The 16,000-nt window shown below is 46.1% G+C and overlaps 1 protein-coding gene across 2 annotated transcripts in view; it reads left to right on the top strand.

Moving 5' to 3' along the window:
- Window positions 1-2,261: 2,261 nt before the first annotated feature.
- The window catches only part of LOC124865756 (atrial natriuretic peptide receptor 1-like), an 88,907-nt gene continuing 75,168 nt past the window's right edge, over window positions 2,262-16,000 (top strand). Inside the window, exons 1-2 of one of the 2 annotated variants that reach the window (XM_047361132.1) lie at window positions 2,262-2,608; window positions 3,574-4,372. In XM_047361132.1, the coding sequence (XP_047217088.1) occupies window positions 3,619-4,372 (754 nt within the window). In that variant the 5' untranslated portion in view covers window positions 2,262-2,608; window positions 3,574-3,618. The remainder of the gene's footprint in view (window positions 2,609-3,573; window positions 4,373-16,000) is intronic. The other variant, XM_047361131.1, reaches the window with a different exon arrangement.

Genomic DNA, 16,000 nt, shown 5'->3' with positions numbered 1-16,000 from the left:
TCCAAGGGGGTGGTTTTGTTTTATACAGAGGAATGCAAAATCTAGAAAACGGGGTCCTGATCTGATTCTATTATAGTAGAATATTCCACCTTGGTGACAAGAGGAAGACGGGATCTTTCAAGAAAGAAGTAATCTATTCTACTAAATCAACGGTGTACAGAGGAAAAGAAGGGGAAAGTTTTGCTTTGGGGAAATAAAAACACCAGTGGTCAATTCCCCTGTTCGTTCCATTAAAGCACATGGCAATTTAATCTGTTTGGAAAGATTCAGAAATTTAGAATTGGAACGGTCCAATACAGGGTTAGTTACACAATTTAGATCACCTGCAAAAATTTATTGATGTTAGTTCAGGTCCAGGACTAATCAAAAAGTTTTTCCATGAATTTGTCATGATCCCAATTCGAGGCATAGACATTAACCAATTCAATTCAGCTTTATTTCTATAGCACCAATTCACAACACATGTCGTCTCAAGGTTCTTCACAACAGTCAAGTTCATACATTCCTATTAATCGTAACCATTGAACAGTTCAGTCAGATTCAGTTATTTATTCAAATTGGATAAAAAGTTTTTCTATCTAAGGAAACCCAGCAGATTGCATCCAGTCAGTGACTTGCAGCATTCACTCCTCCTGGATGAGCATGTAGAGACAGTGGACAGTCACTGGCGTTGACTTTGCAGCAATCTCTCATACTGAGCATGCATGTAGCGACAGTGGAGAGGAAAAACTCCCTTTTAACAGGAAGAAACCTCCAGCAGAACCAGAACCAGACTCAGTGTGAGCGGCCATCTGCCACAACCCACTGGAGGTTTGAGAGAACAGAGCAGAGACACAAAGAGAACAAAGAAGCACTGATCCAGGAGTACTTTCTATGGGAAGGAAAAGTAAATGTTAATGGATGTAGCTCCTTTAGTCGTTTCATCTAGAAAGAAAGAACAGATAAACTCTGAGCCAGTTTTCAAGGTTAGAGTCTGAAAGAGATCACATAGAGTTAGTTACAGTAGAAGCTCAGTCAGTAGCCATGTCTAGGAGAGAGAAAGGGTTAAACACTGAAAGACAGGGCCATGTGGATCATCTGTAGAAGGTGAGCATTAAGTTGTTGCCAGCAGAAGCTTGGATGATGCCCCTCTCCAGAAAGGTGTCACAGGTAGACACAGAGTCAGGCCAGGTGTAGCTTCTAGGAAGAGAAAAGAGAGAACAAAGTTAAAAGCTGAAATAACAGCAAATAATGCAAAATTGGAGAGTAGTATGAGAATGTAGCAAAGAGAGTGAAAGTGGTCATTATGTCCTCCGGCAGCCTAAGCCTATAGCAGCATAACTACAGAGATAGTTCAGGATAAACTAAGCCACTCTAACTATAAGCTTTATCAAAAAGGAAAGTTTTAAGCCTAGCCTTAAACGTAGACAGGGTGTCCATCTAGAGCCACTGATGGTCATTGTTATACTAAAAAACACAAGGATTGGGATACCTCTCTGTAGCAGACTGATTATAACCATTGGAAAAGAGAAGGGGTCATACAGGTAGCAGAAATGGAGGGTGTGTTTGGACCTTAACCATAACTGAGCCGGTTTAGGCTAAACCTGACTCCAAAATAACAAGTTTATGATAGAGGAGACCGGACACCATTACAAATCAACCCTGGGGGTCAGAAATGATTCTTGTTGGACTGAATAAAAATTTTTTTGTGCAACAAAATGGCAGAACCATTCTGGAATTAATCTGGAATTAAGATTAGAATGAAACAGATGGTGCACCCAACCTCTTTTTAGTCTATGTTGATCTTTGACCAGTAGGTGGGTTTCCAGAAAAAATGCAACATCACATTTTAAATACTTAAGATGGTTGAATATTCTAGCTCTTTTTACAGGCCCATTTAAGTCCTTTAAATTACAGCTAACAAATCTCATAGCAGCCTTTTATGTATTTTTATTGTTTTCCACTTTTGCAGTACTCTTCAGTGATTGCACCAATCTCCTTTCTGAGAACCAGATTTGAAAGGAAAAACAAGAGAGAAAAAGAGAAAAAAAAAAAACAGTTTGCAAAGATCTGATCATGTTCCTACCCATGTCCCAAGTAAAAAGCAACAAAACAGCCCACATACAGGTACCAAAGCAGGGACTGGACCGAGCGTTCATCCATCCATGAATTCCTGCGGTGCTCCTGGATCACTCCAACAGGGGGCGCTGTCGGAGCGCTCTGAGCAGCACCTCAGGATGTTTTAGTCGTGCCCCCCCCCCACCATAGGTCAGGGCAGCTGCTTCTATTGTTCTTCCCTTCCTGAGTCATGTCTGCCTCCTCCCCCTCAGCGCCTCCTCCTCTGATCTCTGCCTCTCGGTCAGTCCAGCAGGATCTCCAGCTGAAGGAGCAGCTCCAGTGGAAATCTGCTCTGTCCGTCTGTACCTGTCTGCGGACAATGCTCGCGCTGCTTGCACGCGGCGGGCCCCCGGTGTCTGACAGGTGAACTCACCTGAGAGTCTGAGAAACCTCAAAGTTTCCTGCAGTATCTCTCTACAGACAGGAGGGGAGCTTTCTTGCTACTTTCTGGGATTTCCGTGCCGCAGATCAGTTTCCTTCAGGATGAGTAGGAGGACGGGGAGGAACTAAGGTAGGATCAGGTGTTCATCATTTTGGGAATTGATTATTAATGTGTGGCAGCAGCCATCAGATATGGAAGCCTGTAAGAGCCAAGAAACAACCAGCCTGAATGGAGGCAGGAAGGTTTCCACATCATTCATTTCCAGGGTCAGCCTGGGAATATTTACTCTTCTTTCTTAATCTGTGATGTTCAGATTAGTTCATAGAGATTAAAATTGAACTAGTTCATGTTCATAGTTCCCCACTGTAGCTCCAACTTAAACTGGTTCACTACTGTTTTTTGTTGAGCTAATTTATTCAAAGAATTACAAGTTTTAAATGTGTTTTAGTGATGATGTCATAATTGTTATTGGACCATCACAATCTGGGTTTGTGTTCTGATCCTGGTGTTTGTTAATGAAGCTGCTTCTTAAGCCCGTCTGAAGTCACAGACGGGCTTCAGGTTCTGTGGTCAGAAACAGAAAACCTGACCCTGAGAGGTTGTTGCTCTGCTTCTATTTAGTTACCAGAGAAGCTTAAACACATCATCTGGGTTCCTATTCCAGTCCTACCCCAGTAAAGAACCTCCTGATGGACTTCTGTCCTGAATATTCGGTTCCTCTCAGCACAGCAGCCTGGACCTTGTTCTGGATCCGGATTTCATGTTCACACCGTATCAGTCTTTGACCCACATTCTGCTCCACATAACAAGTTGATCCGTTCTGAACAAGTTTTCTAATTAAAATAAAAGTTTTAATTTCAGTTAAATTTGTGAAGTGAGCTCAGAACCAAAGCTTCTCAGGACAGTGACCGTTTCCAAATTGGACCACAGCACAGTCCAGCTCAGTTGGTGATAAAATGGAGAACCAGGTCCAGCTCATTGGATCGAGTCTTTAACTCCTGAGTTGTGAAGAAGGTTCTGGTGGGTCAGCTCTGAGTTTTCTTTGCAGATGCCATCTTGTCTGATATTTAGTCACAGTGTGTTCTTATCCACAGGTTCTGATTGACCCACTTTGGAAGAGGACTACCAACTCGGCAAAGATGTTCTGGGGCAAGGAGGCCTGTACTCTTCTGATGATTCTGCTCTTCCTGATAGGCCCGTCTGCTGGGCGAGAGCCTCGACGGCGCAGTATGAGGCGCCACGTCCGTGCACACCGGGCCCGGCAACCACAGCAGAACATCACGCTGGCGGTTATTCTCCCACGAAGCAACATGAATTACCCTTGGGCATGGCCTCGAGTTGGTCCCGCCGTGGAACGGGCCATCAGGACCGTCAACTCCGACCCTACCTTGCTGCCTGACCACCACCTCACCTACGCCTTCAAAAGCAGCGAGGACGAGAACGGAATCTGCTCCGAGTCAGTGGCTCCCCTAGTGGCCGTAGACCTGAAGTTGGCCTATGATCCGTGGGCATTTATTGGACCCGGCTGCTCCTACACTTCCTCCCCTGTTGGCTTGTTCACCACCCACTGGGAGGTGCCAATGATCACGGCGGGTGCTCCGGCTGTGGCATTCTACGGCGGCATCTACCCCTCCATCACCAACACAGGCCCCACCCACAAGAAGCTGGGGCGGTTTGGCCTGCAAATCTGTCAGAACTTCGGCTGGAGGGAACACGTGACACTGATGTTCAGCGACAACAAGGTGGACGACCGGCCGTGCTACTTCGCCATGGAGGGTCTGTACACGGAGCTGAAGAACATCAACATCAGCACCCAGGACAGCGTGTTTGAGGAGAGCAAGACACCCATCAACTACTCGCAGATCCTCACTGACATCCAGAGCAGTGGCCGCGGTGAGTCCCTCTTCCTGTTCCAACAACAGGTCACGTGACCCGAGCCTGACACATTCAGGTGGTTTCATAGCAGGAGGCTGGCCCGGTTCTGTTGTGACCCATCAATTTGCTGTGGAACCGCTTTGTTTTGAATGGTGATTACACAGATTACACGGTGTGCTGCGCATGTAAAGAGGAAAACCCTGGAATAAGTTTTATTTCTTTGGGTTATTTCCAGAATATTAGTCAGAGGTCCGGTATTTTGGTTCAGCTAAAGATCACCCAGATATTCAGCTTTCAGTTCTGAAAGGGCTGCAGCTGGGCCAGATGGATGGGATCGGTCCTAAAAAACTAAAGTTTGATCCAGAAACATTTACTTTAAGGTTCCTTTTCCAGGGTTTCTTCTCACCATTAAGGTTAAATCCTAAATCCTGAAACTCCTCACTGTCAGTTACCCGAACCACCTGACCCAGATCCATGTGACTCAGAACCATCTGTATTAATTGACTGGTTCTGGTTTCCTGTGAAGCCCAGCTTGGTGTAATTTTTCTCCACTGCAGGTCTTTCGTGTTTCAGTGACTTGGATCAATATGAAGCAGGTGGGAACAGTGTGCTGATGTTCTGTGTCCTTAGAACCGGAATGGATTGGATCTTTCTTACAGTCCGAGGGAAATTTAATGGGAATCAGGCACTTTAACATCTCCAGGGATGAAACTCATCGTGTTCCCGCTGATACTTCTGGGAATGAGCCCAGTCCGACAGTTGGCTCAAAGCTCCGAGCAACTGAGACGGGTTGGAGTCTGAGCTGCTTTTCAGAACTCAGAGATACATGAGGTCAGAGGTCTTCGCTGAGCTCAGCTTTTATTATTCCACAGTTCCTGTTTCACAAACAGAACTCCATAATGTATACAATGAGGTGGCCACAAATCAGGGCAGAGAGCTGCAGGTAAACAGAACCCTACAGACCTATAAAACATCCATCCATCCTGATGATCAATATTCGACGTTCATAGTCATATTGATCATCTTTTTCTTCTAATTTTAAACATTTAACAGATGTCTGACTGTTGTCTCCAGCTCATGTATGATTGGATGTTTTGTCAGATTTTTATTTAGCCAACACACTGTTGCTGCACAGAGCCTGCAGCAGAACCGGTTTGTTGGGAATATTTCGGCTACAGACTCCATGATTATTCCAAACACACTTCATCCAGCTGGTTTCCATGCAGTTTGGACCTTCAGCTTTCAGGATCAAAGAGGGGAACTCAAAATCCTGTCCAACAGGGTTAGAGATTTCATGCAGCATTAATTATTTTACAACATATAAATGAAGATAAAATGATAAAAGATGTAAATTACAACAGAAAAATAGTTTATTCAGCTTAAGACGAGACAGAGATCCACAATGAGAGAGCTGCCAACTGCTGTCTGCAGAGCCTGACTGATGGTGCACCCAACATTGAGATGTTTTCCAGCATAAAGTCATCCAGCTGGTTTATAAGCAGAGGAAACATATGGTAGGGCTTTTATTGTGAAGATTCGCAGGAGGTTTTGTCTTCATTCAACTGGTGTATCAATTAGGAAAAGACAGGTATAAAAGCTTGTATTGATAGTCCTTTCCAGTATGTGCTGAACCGTCTCTGATGGTCCAGTACATCAGACCAATCAGATTCTGAAGACAACAACCATGCAACTAAAAGTTTAAATGCTTAGCATCAGACACTTGGCAGCTAGAGATTTAGATGGAGATGTGTTCTCCATGCAGGGAGGATCTCCTTCCTTTTAGTCCAACAAACAGCTGCAGTCAACAAAATGTTCTGACCAACCTGGTAGCACAATAATCGGAGTAGTCCCGCAGAGTATTCAGAGTACTTCTGCTCGGTGACCTGTCAGGTGATCAGTAACCAGGAGAAGTTGGATCTTTAGGAGCTGCTCTCTCTCACAGTGGACTTTGGTTCTGACACAGATGAGCGCTCCATTCTGGCGGGAGTGGTTAGAGGCTGGACGATTATTGGATATTTAATTTCTAAGGGGAGATGAGCGTGTTCAGATGGAACAGAACCTTCCTGGTTCTGGAGGAATGCTTGAATGATGGAGTCCCAACCATCATTAGCAGTATATGTCTTTATGGAACCAGTTTCCAGGTGGATCACTTTGTGAGTATTGGTCATCACCCTCTGACCCTCTGACCTCCTCCACATGATGGGCCCACATGAAGTTCTACTCTGAATGTGGAAAGTCACCATTTGTTTCTGCTATGAACCCTTATGGATTGGATCCACCATCTGCAGGTGACTCCAACACACATGGAGTCAGCAGACTCTCTGAAAAGCGGATGTTTAGGGGACACGACGTTCCCACAGTAAACGTATCCCAAACCCCACAGAGAATTGGATTTATTAACATGATAATCTGTAATAACTGCATTAGCTTGGTTCCTCTGACATACACCTGGAGTCTATGGGATCTGTAAAGGCTCAGAATCAACTGTTATTATGAGCCCATCTCTAAGCTTGTTCTGGTCCATCTCTGCATTTTGTTCCCAACATGTTGTCAGATGTAACATTAGCTCCTGATCCCTGCCTAAGCCCATTCTCCTCCTCCTCATCCTGCAGCAAGAGGAAATATGAGCCGGATCGATGGGTCTGCAGCCAGACAGTCCACTCAGAGTTGGAAAGGAAACTGCTGAGGATGCAGTGGAAATTCAGCATCAGGGTATAAGGCTGCAGTCCTCGAAGCTGTGAGGAAACACTAAAACTATTAAAAGTGGAATAATACCTGAAACACTGCTGCAGGAAAAACTTCCGGCAAGATGTTTTGGGGTCGGTTTCTTCCTGCATTCAGTCTGAATCCATTTTTGGAAGTTGAGGAAGAAACGATCATAGTACTGAAACAAAACAGACACGTAACAGTCAAGTTTTGATCTTGATTTTAATTCCTGAAATGTTTTTATGGTCCTTGCTGCTTTGACACAAACATCTGACGTCTCGGAAAACTAGTAAAGATCTAAAAACAGAACCCTTGATATCAGAGATCTTCAGTCTGCTACAGATGCTTATATCAGCATGAAGTTCTTCCCAGAATTTGACTGAAACATATCAGTGTTTGATGATAGTTCTTACACACTCCTCTTTAATCAGATGCTCTTCCTCTGTTGCTTACCTACCATCGCTCAGGTGGTAGGGGCTCCTCTTCTTACCAGTGGGTTGCCGGGTCAAATCCCAACTCCGTCCATCTCAGTTGTGTTCTTGGGCAAGACACTTCACCTGCTGATGTTGGTCAGAGGGCCCGGTGGTGCCGATTGTATGGCAGTCTGGCTCAGGACAGCTGTGGCTAGAGTGCACCTTACAACTGTCAGTGTGTGGATGAAAGGATGAATGAATAAATGGATCACTAGGTGGATGACTGGGTGGCTATGTTGTCTGGGGCCTAAATGCCCCTGGTAGGGTCTCCCATGGCAAACAGGCTCTAGGTGACGGGTCAGACAAAGAGTGGTTCAAGAATCCCTCATGAGGACGTAAATATCGTCCAGGGTCCCACCCTGGAGCCAGGACTGGGGTCGGGACTCGCTAGAGAGCGCCTGGTGGCCGGGTCGCTCCTCGCGGGACCCGGCCGGGCCAAGCCCAAATGAGAGACGCAAGGCCATCCCCCAGTGGACCCACCATCTGCAGGGGGAACCATGAGGGACCAGTGCAAAGACAATTGGGTGGCGGTCGAAGGTTAGGCTGGCTCTAGGGACGTGGAATGTCACCTCGCTGGGGGGGAAGGAGCCTGAGCTTGTGCGGGAGGTCGAGAGATATCGACTAGAAATAGTCGGGCTCGCCTCCATCTCTAGAACCCATCTCCTTGAGAGGGGTTGGACTCTCTTCTACTCTGGAGTGGCCCATGGGGAGAGGCGGCGGGCTGGTGTGGGTTTGCTTGTTGCCCCCCATCTCAGCCATCTCGTGTTGGGGTTTACCCTAGTGGATGAGAGGGTCGTATCCCTGCGCCTTCGGGTTGGGGATAGGTCTCGGCCTACGGGCCGAGCGGTAGTGTGGAGTACCCGGCCTTCTTGGTGTCACTGTCGGGGGTGCTGGATAGTGCCCCTCCCGGGGACTCCATTATTCTGCTGGGGGACTTCAACGCCCACGTGGGAAACGACAGTGACACCTGGAGAGGCGTGATCGGGAGGAATGGCCTCCCCGATCTGAATCTGAGTGGTGTTTTGTTATTGGACTTCTGTGCTAGTCATGGATTGTCCATAATGAACACCATGTTCAAGCATAAGGGTGTCCATCAGTGCACTTGGCACCAGGACACCCTAGGCAGGAGGTCGATGATCGACTTTGTTGTCGTATCATCAAACCTTCGGCCGCATGTTTTGGACACTCGGGTGAAGAGAGGGGCTGAGCTGTCCACTGATCACCACCTGGTGGAGAGTTGGATCCGCTGGAGGAGGAGAAAGCCGGACAGACTTGGCAGGCCCAAGCGCATAGTGAGGGTCTGCTGGGAACGTCTGGTGGAGCCCTCGGCCAGGGATGTATTCAACTCCCACCTCCGAGAGCTTTGACCAGATCCCGGGGGATGCTGGAGACATAGAGTCCGAGTGGACCATGTTCTCCGCATCTATTGCCAATGCTGCTGCCCGTAGCTGCGGCCGTAAGGTCTGCGGTGCCTGTCGCGGCGGCAATCCCCGAACCCAGTGGTGGACACCGGCAGTAAGGGATGCTGTCAAGCTGAAGAAGGAGGCCTATCGGCTGTGGTTGGCTTGTGGGACTCCTGAGGCGGCTGACGGCTGACGGGTCTCAATTTACCGGTCGGTCTACGTTCCTACCCTCACCTATGGCCATGAACTTTGGGTCATGACAGAAAGAACGAGATCCCGGATACAAGCGGCTGAAATGAGCTTCCTCCGTAGGGTGGCCGGGCACTCCCTTAGAGATAGGGTGTGGAGTTCGGCCATCCAGGAGCTGCTCGGAGTAGAGCTGCTGCTCCTCCACATCGAGAGGAGCCAGTTGAGGTGGCTCGGGCATCTATACCGGATGCCTCCTGGACGCCTTCCTCGGGAGGTGTTCCAGGCACGTCCCACCAGGAGGAGGCCCAGGGGACGGCCCAGGACACGCTGGAGGGACTATGTCTCTCGCCTGGCCTGGGAACGCCTTGGGCTCCACCCGGAGGAGCTGGACGAGGTTTCTGGGGAGAGGGACGTCTGGGCTTCTCTGCTGAGTCTGCTACCCCCGCGACCCGGTCCCGGATAAGCGGAAGATGACAAGTACGAGTACTGGGTGGATGACTGGGTGGATGAATACGTGGATGACTGGGTGGAGGAATAGGTGAATGACTGGGTGAATGAATGGGCTGAAACAGTTGGATGATTTCCTTCCAAGGATCAAAACATTTTCAGGTGAACATCAGGATTCCTTCTGGTCGCTGTCAGATCGATGTCTCTCAGACCTCTGCTGTCACTCCAACATCTGTTCTGTTCTACACTTAGGTAGGTATAGGATAAATAGAATCTGTCCCAAACAGAACCCTGAGGTACATCACAAGACAACTTGGTTGTGTCTGACACAATCCCATTCCCAGAAACACTAAAACTTCGGTCAGAAAGGTATGAAAGGTAATGTTTGAGGACAGATCCAGGCGACCCAATTTGATTTTGAACTCTCCTAATCAAAATCTTGTGATCAACAGTGTCAACAGGCAGGGGACAGATCCAATAAAACCAGGACTGTTTAATGTCCGGAATCAGCTGATGTCAGGAGATCACTGGAAACCTTAAGGAAGGCAGTTTCTGTGGATTGCATCCTTTGGAAACCTGATGGAATTTGACAAATATGTCCTGTTTTTCTAAAATTGTGGAAAATTGGTCTGCAACAACTTTTACCAGTAATTGTGATAAAAATGGTAGTTCAGAAATTGGTTTAAAGTTTCTCAATTCTGTTGGGTCTAGATTATGCTTTTTAAATACTGGTCCAACAATTGTATGTCTCAAAAGCTGGGAACCACATTTGTCATGCATGAAGTTATTAAATGGCTCTACAATAGTGGAAAAGATGAATATTGTTCTTAAACAGTGTAGTGGGACAAGAGGATTGCTTCCGTCTGTCTGCAAGGGCAGAAAGATCTGGTGTGAAGAGACACATCAGGAGAAGAGCCATTAGAAGTTGCTGGAAATGTATTTGCCCTCACATTCTTGACCTTATTACCAGAAACATGAAAGAAAATGATTGCTGTCTGTTTTATTTGTTGCATGGGCTTGGAGAACTGATGGAGCAACAATAGAATAAATGGTGTTGGACAGGATCTCAGGATCCTGATTTCCAGCATTTTGCATGTCTCAATGTACAGCCGCAAGTCCTCCACCACGGTGAGCCTGGTGTAGCGCAATAAAGTCGATCATCAAACTGCGGCCTAGTGTCCTGGTGCTAAGAGCACATGTGGACACCCTTATGCTTGAACATGGTGTTAGTTATGGACAATCCATGATGAGCACAGAAGTCCAATAAAAAAACACCACTCGGGTTCAGAACGGAGGGCCATCCTTCCCAACCACATCCCTCCAGGTCTCACTGTCATTGCCAATATGAGCGTTAAAGTCCCTCAGTAGAACCACGGAGTCCCCTGGAGGGGCGCTCTCAAACACGCCTCCAAGGACTCCAAAGAGGGTGGGTATTCTGAACTGCTGTTTGGTGCATAAGCATAAACAACAGTCAGAACCCGTCCCCCCACCCATAGGCAGAGGCTGGCTAAACCCTTGTTCACCGGAGTGAACCCCAACGTACAGGTGCCGAGATGGGGAGCAACAAGTATGTCCACCCCTGCTCGGCGCCTCTCACCTTGGGCAACTTCAGAGTGGAAGAGTGTCCAACCCCTCTCAAGGAGACCGGTACCAGAGCCAGAGCTGTGTGTCGAGGTGAGCCCGACTATTTCTAGCCGGAACCTCTCTACTTTGCACACCAACTCAGGTTCCTTCCCCACCAGAGAGGTGACATTCTGTGTCCCAAGAGCCAGCTTCTGCAGCCGAGGATCAGACTGCCAAGTTCTCCGCCTTCGACCGCCACCCATACCACATTGCACCCGACCCCTTTGGCCCCTCCCACAGGTGGTGAGCCCATTGGAAGGGGGACCCATGTTTCCTCTTCGAGCCGTGCCTGCCCAGGCTCCATGGGTGAAAGCCCGGGCACCAGGCACTCACCAGCGTGCCCCACCTCCAGGCCTGGCTCCAGAGTGGGGCCCCGGTGAACAGCATCCGGGTGAGAGAACACGGTTTCCATTTATGGTAATCCTCATAAGGGGTCCATGGGCAACGCTTTGTCTGATCCCTCACCTAGGACCTGTTTGCCTTGGGTGACCCTACCAGGGCATAAAGCCCCTGACAACATAGCTCCTAGGATCATTGGGACACTCAAACCCCTCCACCACGGTAAGGTGGCAGCCCAGGGAGGGGTAAAATAAGGAATCTACCTCAGATGAAAAATCTGTGCTCTTAGATTTTCTAGAAGCTGCAGATGTACTTCAAGAAAAAGTGAAGATGGAACAGAGTTTGAAACCGGTGTTTTCTTATCAAAGTATCAAAGTGGGTAGAAGTTGACTCATAACAAGAGAAAATCCGGACTTTGTCTTTCTAAGTTTTATTCAAAGGCATTCAGCATTTGAAGACCCTGACACTGAGGTTAGTCAGTGAAACAGAGCCCTGATCAACATTTACAGACAGTATTTATACCAGAACATGACAGTGTTATCTCAACTTCAAAGAGTCTGTGTTTTACGACCCCAGACCCTTCTCGGGTTCGTAGGTGACAAAGTTATCTGGGAACCCATCTGTCCTTCCCAACACATCATCCTAACTGTGGGTTTTAACCATTAAACTTCTGATAATGGCTTTTACAGCTTACTCCCTCTAACACAGATGTTCACAGAAGTGAGGTAAACCAAAGGTCACACACTGTGGAACACTTAATAAAAGAATTTCCATCACACCGGTATTTTTCTCTTCAGTTATATCATAATAATACTTCTGAAATATTCCAGATTATGGGAAGCTTTAATGTGCTATTGGATCAGTAAGACTGCTTAAAATAGATCCTCAGATACAGAGGAGAATAGCTGGAAATCACATAAAGGAAACTTTCTGAACAGTTTTCTTTCCTTGCTAAAGTTTAATTGAATGAAATCAAACTGCATTGATCCATAGATCCAATGTTTTTATGAAGTAATTGAATCCTTTTCTGTCCTCGGATGTTTTTGTGGTGATGTCATCCAATGGTTCTCTGTAAATGTTTTTTGGGAATTCCAGGTTTTCCATCATGTTTATCTGGAGGAATCTGCAATCTTACAGCAACAAAACAGCCTGCATCTTCCTCTATGTGGGGATGTACATCTCTCTGCAAAGCAGCCTGTAACTTCCCATCTGGGCATTTATTAACCAAGGTCACCGACCCGCCGCCTTCCACAGACACTCCGCTCCGATATCAGATCTGCAGGAATTTCCTGTTAAACACGCTCGGGCTAATTTTACCTCCTCTTGCTGCTCCTTACCCACACTGCCGACCAACTGTGACGTCTGTCCTGAAGTTCTTAGAAAGAGCTGAGCAGGCTGCCTTCTGATTGGTTCTGATCTCATGAGGGAAAGGAGAAACCTTTCAATGCTAAAGCCACATTAGACAGGAACACCGAAGGAACATGGTGGACAACTAGCAGCTGTTAGACAACCATTTTGAGCTGGAACAGGAATGCTCTCAGAAGGTTTTCCCAGCACTCGTCGGTTCCCTGGTTCTTTGGTTCTCCTTCCCTGCAGAGCATAAACATCCATCAGAGCTCCAGATGTGGAGCTAACCATCGCAGTTCTGGTTGAAGTTGCTCAGATCCTCACACTGATTGGTTCTTCTTTTCTCTGACAGTAAATATGGTAACCAGGTGATCAAGCCCTTAGCTGTGTTTCGAAATATCCTTTATTGTCTCACAATGGGGAAAATTAGGTGTGTCAGCAGTAAAGCAAAAAGGACGCATGAAGGTTCATACATCACAAAAACAAAAGGACTAAAAACTATAAAAATTAGGATCAAAAACAGGAATCAAAATTAGATTAGATTATACAGGAAAGGAAAAACGTATAACACAAAAGAGAAATGCTGTGCAGTTACTAACATGGCGCGCTGAGATTAATTAAATTAGGTGTGCCGGCTCACTCCCGGTGGCTGCTTGCCAGGGCCTGGACCCCTGGGCTCTGTCAGACCTCTGCTTGGGGAGTGATAGGTCTCGGGTCTCTGGGCCCATGGCTGGATCTGCTCTGGCATAGACTGCTGCCGGTGGGGCCTGTGGGCTCGTTGCTGCATCTCCCTGGGGCTTCTGCACTCTGGCTGCTGGGTGGTTTCCCTGGGACTCTCCCCTGCTCCTCTTTGGGGGGGTTGCGGTAGTCCACGCGGTGGTTCTCCTGGGGTTCCTGTGCTCTGGGGGGTCTTTGGATGTCTTTGGCTCGGATCTCCTCCGTATCTGTCCCAGGTCCAGGGGGGCAGGTCTGTGGCTCCTCACACTCACTGTTGCATATTTTTTTTGGAGAAACCTTGTATACAGGTCCTTCTCAAAATATTAGCATATTGTGATAAAGTTAATTATTTTCCATAATGTCATGATGAAAATTTAACATTCATATATTTTAGATTCATTGCACACTAACTGAAATATTTCAGGTCTTTTATTGTCTTAATACGGATGATTTTGGCATACAGCTCATGAAAACCCAAAATTCCTATCTCACAAAATTAGCATATTTCATCCGACCAATAAAAGAAAAGTGTTTTTAATACAAAAAACGTCAACCTTCAAATAATCAGCCTGAGCTTCAGTCAATAAACGCTACAATTACTGAACATTGAAGAGGTTAAATAAATGATACAATAAGCCAACAGAACAATAGCACCAGACGGAACCAGAGGGCCTCCAAAATAAAACATCCAAGAATCCCAAAGAAGTGGAAAGTGTAAAAACGTGCTCCGGATTGCTGAGAACGCGCTCTGGATTGCTGAGAACACACTCTGGTTTGCTTGGAACGTGCTCCGGATTGTAGAGAACGCGCTCCGGATTGCAGAGAATGCGTTCCGGATTGCAGAGAACACACTCTGGATTGCTGAGAACACCCTCCGGATTGCTGAGAACGCGCTTTGGATTGCTGAGAACACACTCCAGATTGTTTAGGATTGGCTCCGGATTGCTGAGAACACACTCTGGATTGCTGAGAACACCCTCCGGATTGCTGAGAACGCGCTTTGGATTGCTGAGAACACACTCCAGATTGTTTAGGATTGGCTCCGGATTGTTTAGAACGTGCTCCGTATTGCTGAGAACGTTGTAAACTCTGTCCTCAAGCCTCCACAATCAACCTGTCTGGAGTGCTCGACTGAAGTGTGTGAGAATTCTTTTTAGCTTTTTTGTTGATAAAGTTGTGAACATTAGAACCCTCTTTTCTCCTTCTTTCTACTTCCCTTCCATCTCTGTCACTTGCTTGGCTGTTTTTGACCAGTTTGAGGTTTTCAGTCTACTCTCACAGTTCAAACACAGATTCTCCAATGTTCTCTCACTTACTGAGGATGAAGTTATCATGTTCTGGAGGATGCCAGTGATTTAATGTTTAATAGAATCTATTTTATTTCTAAAGAATCACAAACTCATTACTGCTGAGAGCTGGGGGAATGGATGGCTCAACAGAGCTATGACTCTGTAGGTTTATCAACTGTACTAAAAGACACCTAGGATTATTCCTGTTTTTTTCTATTAATGATGAGAAATAAGCTGTTCTAGCTTGGTGTAGTGTCTATTTATACAACAGTAGACTATATTTCCAGATTAAGTAGGACTCTTTTAGTTTTATGGAGCACCATTTTCTCTCCAATTTTCTATGCAGCTCCGAATTTAATGAGAATACCAGCCTCCTATAAATAATTACCTTATTTTTTAAGGGGGCTACATTGTCTAATGCACCTCGCATTGAGGAAGTAACACTATGAACAAGAGAATCGATTTGTGAAGGAGAAGAATTATTGCCCTCATCTGTGTTTTTCTTTGATAATGAGGAAATTAAAAATGGAACTGATTCTTTAATAGTTGTTACAGCATCGTCTGATAATGATCTATTATGAACTTTTCTTTCATTTGTGGAGTACTCAGATAAATTAAACTGAAAAAAATGGTTAGACAGGACAGGGTTATGAGGAAATCCTGTTATCTCTTCACACTTAATGCCAAATGTCAGCACAAGGTCCAAAATATGAAGACAAAATAGGGTAGGTCTGCAGATGTTTTGAGCAAGCTAATTGAGTCTAGGATACGATTTAAGGTTATATTTAGGCTATCACTTTCAAAATGAAAGCTAAAATCCCCCGCTATAATCGGTATTTAACACTAAATCAGATAAGAAATCAAAGAACTAATCTAAAAAGTGAGAGTAAAGGCCTGGTGGACAATGCAAAACAACAAGCAGAAATGGGTTTAGTGCTTTGCAATTTGGATGAAGAAAACTAAGGAGTTGTAGCTTTTAATTGGTCTGGGACTAATCAATAAATCAGACTGAAAGATGGTTGCTACTCCTCCTTGCTCAGTACTTCGAGGTATGTGGAAATTTAAATAATTAGGTGTTGACTCAATTATAGTAACATAATCCTCTTGCTGCAG

The sequence above is a fragment of the Girardinichthys multiradiatus genome, chromosome 3 (genome assembly GCF_021462225.1).
Source record: "Girardinichthys multiradiatus isolate DD_20200921_A chromosome 3, DD_fGirMul_XY1, whole genome shotgun sequence".
NCBI classification, from domain to species: domain Eukaryota; kingdom Metazoa; phylum Chordata; class Actinopteri; order Cyprinodontiformes; family Goodeidae; genus Girardinichthys; species Girardinichthys multiradiatus.
The sequence above is the reverse complement of the archived record's forward strand: the minus strand, read 5'-3'. Positions and strand labels throughout refer to the sequence as shown.